Below are 10,320 nucleotides of genomic sequence, written 5' to 3'. Positions count from 1 at the left end.
CCCCCCCCCCCCCCCCAACGGCAAGCGAATCTCATGATTTTAGACTTTACCATCGCGCTTGAGATCATCATACTCGCGCAGATCAAACTTCAGTCCGTTTCTGAACCGTGATTCGCAGAGATCGACGCAAAGGCCGCTCGTCATCTTTGTACATAGAGTTGTTTCACGATTTAACCACAGTCGCAACCACCGCAACGAGCAGACATGCACTGCTCCTCGCTGTCAAGCTTGAGATTTATCATTGGCTTTGGGGAAGAGCCAGATTTTAAGATAAAAATTGCGTAAATGAAATAACGTAGGATTATTTCGAGAGTATGTATTCAACTTTGAGGTAATTTTAGGCAAAAAAATTCATATATACGCATGGTTGGAAAATGAGGATTATTTATTTAATAAATTTTCAACGTATTTTTCGTTAAAGAACGCGAGATGCGATTGCCGAGTGTCGCAGAATAAAATTAAAATTAACAATAAATTATAAAATAAATTAAAACTGAAATTAAAACACTGATATATTTGCATACGTGATCAATAGCAGTAAAATTAATGGTATGTTATATATTTATCTCTCCCGTACATTACTTTACGCGTCTTTAGATATTAAAATATACAGACTGTTATCTCAAACGAATGAAACACCAAATCGTCCATTTTACGATAAATTTTACAGACAAATAAAAACGTGTGTATTCTTAGGAAAACGTGGAATATGCCTCTGCCTCTGACGCATATATCGCGCGAATCAGTACGCGCGTTATAATCTTACATTTTACTTGCGTGCGTTTTGACATGAAGAAGCGATTTTTCTCGCGGAGCGTATGCCGCCAGGCGCTCCGTTTTTCGAGACGTGAAAAATAACGTCGAGACAGGCGATGAAATAAATTTCTTACGAAATTTCGGCTCATTTACATTTGTATATTTGCGATACGTATCCGTTCATTCGACAGGAAAATGGACTCGCGCCAGGACGTTACTTCAGACGCAGATAAAACGTACCGCTCTGAAACATTTCCTTTCCGCAATTGTAATATCGTGTCATTGCGTATGTGTATTCGAAATCTCTCTAGCTGCAGAACGTCGAACGAAATACGATTAGTTTATACGAAAGATAATTATTTTCATCGCTAATATTTCGACGGCCGAAGCTTAATTGGAATTATCTGTGATATATTGATTGAAATAGAAAGATTGCTGTTTAAGGATTACTTTTTATTAATATATTGAGTTGGTTGCGGGTATAACATTTTAGAAAATACTTTCCATTATTATTATATATTGTGTTTGTTGCCCGCAAAGCGAACATAATATATTATATATTATTTAATATAACGCAGCATATAATAAAAAATATAACATTTATTCCTTAATTATAATTTATCTCTTCAGTTGATATCTGAAAAAGTAATTCTCTATTTCGTGAAAGTAAACCACGACGTGACTAATTTTAACTGCATTTTGTACCGATGTACTTTTTTTAATTTTGAAAAAGCTGCTTTTAAAATTATTTTGCAACGCGATGGTATATTTGCGAAAGTAATCTGACCCGATGTTATAAAAAATGTATGTCTCTTATTTTGAGTTATTCTCGGCGAATCCTCAAAATCAAAGAGCGCCAAATGCGAAGATTTTCTTTCTTTTTTTTTGCGTAAACTGCAACACGACAGTTTGTTCACACGTGGTGGCAATGATGCGAAGAACAGTCGGGGTGGAGCGGGGGGGGGCAGTCGTTTTTGGCTTTTGGTGTCGCGATAAAAGGCAGAAACGAGAGTATACACCGGTACGCCTGGGGGCGAGGGCAAAAGAGCGGAGAACGAGAGCGAGAGACAGAGAGCGACGGGTAAATAAGCCGTGAGAGTTACCTCGCTATATATTCCGCGCCAGGCGATGCGAAGCGAGGCGAGGCGTGACGAGGCGAGGCGAGGCGAGGCGAAGCGAGGCCAGGGCCAGGCGAGCCCTGTGTCCCGCCATAAACCCGGTTTGTACGCCGCATGAATACCGGCGCCTTTATTTATGGCTTTTCGGGAAGAAGTTTGCCGCGCGACGAGGACAACGAGCCATCCGAGCCGACGCCGACAACACGGCAGTCAACGTCGCGGTTTACGCTTTTCATCGATTTTCCGCGGCCGGCTGAACGCCGCGCGCCGCGCGCGAACGAAAACGCCGCGGGGTCATTGCGCGAATCCAGCCGGAAAGACTCACCGGCTTTTTTCGACGCGAAGCGCGGAGGTAGGAAGCAAATAGCTCGGTGTAACGGCACTCTGATCCTGTTTTTTTAAGAACTCGCGAACATTTGTCTCAAGCCCTAGATCGTTTGTTCCACGATAGTTCACCGTCTCTAATAAATACCGAGTAATCTTCACTGCAGTTTTTCAGCGCGCATTTCGAAGTGAGGATTGTTCGTAGCGTAGTTACTAAAATAATTACAATTAATGAGTGAAATAACGGTAATAAATTATACGGTAAAAATGATGTATTAACAGTATTAAATCTGATTGAAAATAATCTTATTAATTTAATGACAATATTAATGAAATTCTTTCTCATTTGAGAATGACATAAGCCACCAGATTTTCGACTTGTAACGTTTCTGAACTATGGAGATGTTTTCTTTAATGTAGCGATGGTTTATAAGGGTAGTAATGGTCTGTAAGTTTTTTACAACATACCTGCACGTTCTGAAGTATTTTCTCTACAATTTAAATTAGGATAAAGTTACAGAAAATTACATTGCAACGTTTTGACGTTTTAAGGGTGGCTTTTGCATGTAGGGGTAGTTTAGAGGGTAGAAAAATTGTTGAAATTTTGTTTTTACATATTTGATACTTCAATCCACCATGAGTCGAGTATGTTAAACTCTTGCGAGGCGCCGTTAGAGTTAAAACAAGAGCGTATTAACAAGATTATTTTCATTTATTGTTAGACTAATGTTGTTAATACAACATTAGTTTTTTTAATGTAAAGGATAGAAATATTGATTTTACGGAGTTTTCGTAGATTTCAAGCGATTTTCATTCAAACGTATACGTGTGGTTACATAATCGTAAACGTGTTTGTTTGTTCCATCTGTAATCTCAGAAGCCGTCACAAAATCAATTTCAGAACGCGATGCATACTTTGGTTTATATCCGAACTGCTCCCGATTTTACTGTCTGCAGGGAAGAGGCTCTCTCTCTTTCTTCGTCTCGTTTCTCCTCTCGTTCCATCTCTCTTAAACATTTTCTTCCTATTCTCTTTCGAATGTGTACATAAGTGTATGTGCATCTGGAAACGTATCTGAGAACATATGCATTTGTGGACATATATTGCGGCGACGTAAGATGAAACTCGCATGTTTCGCGATATTTTCGAGGTTCTTTTATAGATTGGAATTTCCATGAAAGCAAAATTCTCGTAAAAAGTATAAGCAAAGAACGCAGTGAGAATTAACGTAGCGAAAGATCGCTTACAAGTATGGTGCTCGTTTAAATTTCAAAATCTCAAAGATCCATAAAGAAGATAAGCCGATTGGTTTGCTCGATTAAACGAAAACTTGTAGCACGTCTTACTTCTTATAGAAGCAATCGACGAGTCAAAAGATCGTGATGTAAACTGGAAGGATAAGTTCGATGTTTCACGAAAAATCATTTCCGCGTAATTATTTAATTGATCTACCAGAGTGCTATGAGATAACGGTTCAATGACTTCATTCGTTTCCTCCCGATAACGTATTTGCCAATAGTTCGTACGCGAATGGATTCCGATAGTTTTCCGTATGCGGAAACGGACGTTGCAGAGTTGGCAATCTGCCACGTATCAGAGTCCGATCTCGATTTTAAAGCTTTTATCCGAAATGGATAAAACTTTTATCCAAAATGACAATGAAAAAGAGAGAGAGAGAGGGGGGGGGGGGAGAGAGAGAGAGAGAGAGAGAGAGAGAGAGAGAGAGAGAGAGAGAGATAACTATGTCGAGCATGTGAGCGGAACACATACATCGCGTCGCGTCATTCTCGTTTATTCCCGTCGCATGTCGCGCGGAACATCTTATTGCTGGATGCGTCTCGAGCATCTTGAAACTGTGCATCTTAATCCGACGTTAAGAGAGTGAAATATCAAACTTTATTGGCGCTTTTACGGCACGTGAGATAACGCGATAAAAGGACTATATTTTCTGTAGATATACACAACCAAAAAGGTCGATTCATAAAATCTACGGCTTTGGTACTCGAGTAAACAAACGGTTGGAGTGTTTCCCGTCGATTTACATTGTCTACATTGTAGGATCCTACAATGATATTTTTACGACGCACGCGAGGGCAAAAATCAACTTCCCTTAATCGGCTTTTCTCAAGCCGTTTGTAAACAGCGTCTCTACCTAATCGCGAACGAGCTCGGAGAGGTCTTTAGTCTTGGCAGAAATTACCCGATCTAAACTTAATTTACGAGGAAGTCGTAAAATGCCGAAAATGCGGGCATTAGGAAAAAATACATTGAAAATGTCTATCCGACTATTTTTTTTACAGACATATTTAAGCGCAAAACAAAAAACGCAAAACAGAATCATAAGATTGAAAGAGAATTAAAAATTAAAATTAAATTAAATTAAATGAGGATTACGTAATTAAAAAAGTTATAAACAATGTAAGAGGGATAAACGTATTTATGTAGTGCAAAGAAGAGATTTGATAAAATTTTATTACCACAAAATTAATTAGTGTAACTTTATTTATATTGTATGAATAATAAGTCAATTAATGCACGTGATAACGTGATAAGCGATAATTTATTGCCAGCAATAACATACAATTCCATAATAGTTTCTGTCGTGCTGAAAGCATCAATAATGTAGTTTCCTAAACGTAGTGTTACCAATATGCAGAAACACCGCATATTGGTGGGAACAATAATACGCTACACCCATTTCGATGTTAATTGCATCTCTGAATTATAATCGTAATTATTCCCCGCGAGTAATTACTTATTTGCCGTTTTATTCGATCGTTCCCTCGCCGGTAATAATCCGCCGCGCTATTGTTTGGATTTCGAACCTTTGACGAAGAATTTGTGGCCCGTATTACGTTTCCCCGGCCAAAGCCACCGTGACAATACGGCGCGCGCTGTAGTTATGCGGGACTATGTCTCCGGGTTGTCCGGCAGTTCGAAACTAGGAACCCCGCCTAAAATCATACAGAGTTACGGCATTGTTCAACCGGGACACTGTGACATCATTGTTGGTTGCAGCAGATCGGTCACGAACGCTAAGCAATAATAACGCGGACGTGATCCGACAGCTTACATAGTATCCTCTATCTGTCTCAACTTCATGTACCCGAATTTCGATACCAACCCTATTGTAAGCGTGAATTTATCCGATTGATTGTGAGATCGATGAGCGAGACGAGCTTAGAGGAAATTCAGGTAATTTGAACCAGCCTAAGCCTCTTTTAAGATAATTTAAAACCTATAACTAAAGATAGCTGAACTTTTTTTTCGCTGAGTTGTAATGCCAAATATTTGTTACAATGTATTCCTAACAAATTTCGTTTATTTATGGTGAGTTTAATATTATAGTTATATACAATTTTCGAAGATAGATTTTTGTAGGGTAATTTGAACCATGTCGGGTAAGGTGAACCATTTATATTAATCTTGCAAAAAATAATTTTTATTGCATTTTAAGACGTATTAATAATAAAATAGTCTTATTACATTAATAATAATAATAATTATTTCATATATTTATTATACAAACTATCTCAAAATTATCTGATATCGCTGTCTTTACTTTTTTATTGTGCACAAAGAAATGTATATCACTCATATGATACTTGCTAAATAGACTACACTAAAGTTCTATCTTAGTTTTACATGCAACAAAAAGCGATTAAGAATCTGTAAAGTAGATTGACTGCAAAATAAAAGCTTATACACTAACCTGTAAGCGATACACACCAAATCTTCAATTTTAATTATTAACTTTATGACGTTGCACTATGCTGCCACTTTGTACGTACGATTAAGAGGCCAGCAGCTAGTAATTCCACTAACTTGATGTTTTTGCATCTCGTATTTCGCGTTTTATATATTTTATTATTAACTCGCGAATAATTTCGAGAGAAAAGTTTTTGTAAAGTGTGTGTCGCGGCATTTCGTCCAACGGGCGGTATATTAGCAAAATTAAAAATACAAAATATATGAGACGTACGTTTAGCCTGTCGTGCTACCTAACATTATTTCGTAACATTTTTCACTTCTCAATTTAAGGCAATAACACGTACGCGTGTATGTGTGTGTACTCCATCTTCTTGGCTTCTACTACGTTTTCTCCTTTTGTAATTTTGTACAAAACTAGTACTAAAGTAGTAAAAAGTACTCTTGCATTCGTAACATTTTTACCGTAACCGCGCACATCCGTCCTTGAAAGCGCAATGTCCTGACTGAGAGATAAACTGATGAACATTTTATTTACAACGGGGAAACGTGAAATAGGAAGCACGAAAAAGCGGGAAAGTTGCACGCGTCAGTTTCTTCTCCGCGAAAGCGTAAAAACCCTCCGCGAGTGGTCTCTGTCTTGGAAAACGCAGACGCGGCGCGGCGGCGAGAAAATAACTGCGAGAGTCGTTGTTTTCACTGTATTACGAAACACGTTGTTTGTTATGTTTGCAGAACGGAGACGATATTGGCGGCGAACGAGTCGACGCCGTTGCAGCTCGCGACCTGGGCACCGCGCGGCAACGCCCTGATCTACGTTCACCAGAACAATATCTACTACAGACCGGAGGCAGAGGTGGCCAATGACTATCAGATAACCAACACGGGAGTGTTTGGAACTATTTACAATGGAGTACCGGACTGGGTGTATGAAGGTAAATAGTCTAATCGAAATATATTCCATATTTGTTCTTTATTAGAATTGTCCCTCCGTCTGTAAACGTGGGTCTACGGCACGCGGCGTCCAAAATAATATTTGCTTGTAACTATAAAACTTGCAAGCCTGCCAGAAAATATTAAATAAGTGATGTTTATCAAAATGACTATAAAATCATCAACTACAATGTGGACAGATGTTTTGTGAATTTTTTTCAGATTTTTTAAAACACTTTGAGGTAGAAAAAAATAGCGTAAAAGGGGTGACAGATCCACGTTTACACTCCGAGAGTGCAAAAAAAACTTTACAGACGAAGGGTTATTTAACAAGACTTTCTTCTGACAAATTTTCTGCGTGGAAAACGCTTTTTTTAAAAGCATGGCGATCTAGTATTTTCAAATACTTTCTTTTTCGCATTAAAATACACCTTTTTTTAATTGTTCAATTCGAAAGTAATACGTGAATGAAACAGAATGAAAAAGATAACAAGAGTAAATTGAGTTAAAGATACGAGGCTATCTAACAAGCGTAAATCTTGTGTAAAGCCGATATATCGCGCTATGCACTTTTAGCGATCAAACTACACAAAAGAGCGTTTCAATTCATTGCGTCCGCACCCGCACGCGTATGGCAACAATTCAACAAGTCACGCAATATTTTTCATTTATCCCTTTGAGGGATCTGTTTCTACAAAATGTATACAACAACCCCTCCGTTTAACGTAAAAATATTTTATTTATTTTTTATAAAACATTTGTTTAAAGCGGAGCTGGCAACGCGACACGCTGCAGAAATACAGCGATGCAGCGATGTATACGAGGCGTTGAATAATTCGACGGATATTGTCCGCTTTGTAATTTCGTTTAACTGAAATACGTGAGATTAGATGTGAACGCCTGTTGTTGCTGCTTATGCCGCTCTTCTCGTGCTAAGTAATAAGAAACTAGCTTTATGCTAATGGCTAATTAGAAATGCAAATTGATACGGCTTTTACCGGGAGGAAGAAAATATTTGTAGTTAAATGCTACGCACGTGCCATCTCCCCTTTATTGTTCTCTGTCACGTCTAACTCACTGAAAATTAATATACATATATTCTAAAAAATTTTCTATGGAATCACATACACGAGAAATTAATCTATTTGTCGTATCATAGGATTGTAAAATTAAATATATCGTTTTTATTATAACCGGATCCCAAGTCGAATTCTTACAAATATTGCGAACTCTTAAAATATTATTCGCTAATCGGATTTGCAAGTTTTTATTTCGTGCGAAACGGTAATATACAGGACGACGCGAAAGAGAGGCGCCGTATATTCAGCGTTGTAATTCGCGTAGCTCCTGGGGATGTTTGTCCGCGTTTGCACATTGCTGAATCTTCATCAACCATGCTCTTTTTCCAACCCTTGTCCCTTCAGACGTCGCACCTCGTTTTATCGCGCGGCGACAACCGGTGAATCAACGGATAAAGGCGTGTAAAAATTCATCAGCGTCAATCGAGAAAGTAAGAACAATGCGAGAGAGTTTGATGGTTACGGTCTCACTTCCAGTAGATTTAGTTTCTATATCCTGTGAGTGACGCCCGTCACGATGAATATGTATGCCATAGCGATAATAAATTCGGCATCGATTCCACGCGTGGAAACATGCAGGAAGAGAAAGAGAGAAAAAAATAAAGGATGGAAATACAATTTTGTTTCAATGGTTTGAAGATACCCGTAGCTAATTTGATCAAAATTTTAAACACTATTATTATTCTACGTAAAATATATCTACGTCCGTACAGGCGCTTTAAAAACCGAAATAATTTCGCATTGTTGATGTTAAAACAATTTTATTAATTAAATAGCCCATTCTGGAAGTCGTACATTGCGATAAACGGGTGAAATCGACTTTGTCGTCGAATGTCAACAATAATCAACGATGGTGAATGACGGTTATTATTGTTCGCGATTGTTATTGCCAACTTTCCCGACAGAGCCGCATAAAAACGCTCGCGGCTGTGAAAAACAGCGCTTAGCATCGCGAAATCGGGAATAACGAGTGGATCAACGGGGCGCGCGTCCATATTTAAAGGGATAAACGCGGTAAATTGACCGGATAACGCCTGTGCTATTGGCAGCTGGGCCGTGCCAGCTGCCGCCGCGCCGTTGAAAAGCTGCGACGGAAAAAGTCGGGGGCATGATTTAAAATGCAGGATCGCGCGACGCGCTTTCACTGCATGTGTATTCGACCGATTATCTTCGACGAGGTCGACGACGGTGTCGTCCACGTCATTCTGAACGCCTGACCGATGCGAGAGATCCATATCTCTCCTGGCGCGGGGGTCATATTTATTCGCGCGTTCTCGCGTTACAATCATTGCGTCGACGAAATGTCGGGAATTTTTCAATTAACGACGTTGGATTTTCAGCGCGCGTTCATCGACAACGCAACAATCCCGTTCCCAATTTTTTTTTTTACTTTCTTCTCTTCCTTTCTTGTTTATTTTATATTTTTACATTGCAGGATTTTTTAGAGAGATAAAATGTGGTAAAACATTTGGAGGCGTAAATCTGAGTATTCAAATAGCGCAGGTCGTGATTACTCAAAATTATAATAGATTGTAAATAAGCGGGCGAAAAAGGATTGGAGGTTTATTCATGGTTTCTCTCGAAATTCTAGCATCCTGCAGTTTTGCGGAATCGGAATTTTGCGCAATTTAAATTCTTCATCATTACGATCTTTCGCACAATCGATCGGCGACTAGGCCGAATAATTAAATCGCGCCGCCATCGCGCGTCCTGTGATTGATCTCTCCGCAGTCCCAGTGGGTTAGATGATAGAAATTGTTTACGCATCTCTGTTGTTGATTTATTGCGAAAGTTGCGGATGAATCGCGCGCATCGACGCGACGCTCGGCCCGCGTTTTGTTTTCCCTGCCGGAAGTGGCGCCGTAAATGTGCGAGATCGCGGTGGATTCTACAGGGAACTGATAACTTCGTGATGTATCTGCATGCAGATGAGATATCAAGGGGAACGAAACAACCACCGATCGTCCATTTTCAGAGCGTATACAGAAATCCTGGTGATCGCCAGGTATGGTATATGTATGTACCTGGTACACCGCGGTCAATAATGAGGACGCAACGGGAGCTGCGTCGTGTCGCGCGTTTATTTTAAACCACACGCATTTTAAAACGGTACAAATGAGGATATTCATTGAATCAAGATATAATGAACCACGTAAATTTTAATGAACAAGACCGGCAGCGTTATGTATTTTCAGGAAAATTTCGCTCCACAATGCTCATCTTCATATCATATGTTACTGACTAATGATTCGTCCACTAATTTGCAATTAAAATATACTGAAATAACTGCTGTTTCATCTAAAAATAGAACAAGATGGGTATTACGATAATTAAAGATGTAATAATTTATTGAATTTAGAAAGTTATTTAATTATATAAGAGATATGATAAAACTCTAGAA

The 10,320-nt window shown here is 39.0% G+C and overlaps 1 protein-coding gene across 1 annotated transcript in view; it reads left to right on the top strand.

The window, feature by feature from the left end:
- The window catches only part of LOC112460735 (venom dipeptidyl peptidase 4-like), a gene marked incomplete at its 5' end in the record, with an annotated part of 120,594 nt that overhangs the window by 41,731 nt on the left and 68,543 nt on the right, over window positions 1–10,320 (top strand). Inside the window, one exon of the mRNA XM_025025553.1 lies at window positions 6,643–6,842. Within this exon, the coding sequence (XP_024881321.1) occupies window positions 6,643–6,842 (200 nt within the window). The remainder of the gene's footprint in view (window positions 1–6,642; window positions 6,843–10,320) is intronic.

This window comes from Temnothorax curvispinosus, unplaced genomic scaffold (genome assembly GCF_003070985.1).
Source record: "Temnothorax curvispinosus isolate PA1 unplaced genomic scaffold, ASM307098v1 QBEX01010774.1, whole genome shotgun sequence".
Taxonomy (NCBI): Eukaryota; Metazoa; Arthropoda; class Insecta; order Hymenoptera; family Formicidae; genus Temnothorax; species Temnothorax curvispinosus.
The sequence above is the reverse complement of the archived record's forward strand: the minus strand, read 5'-3'. Positions and strand labels throughout refer to the sequence as shown.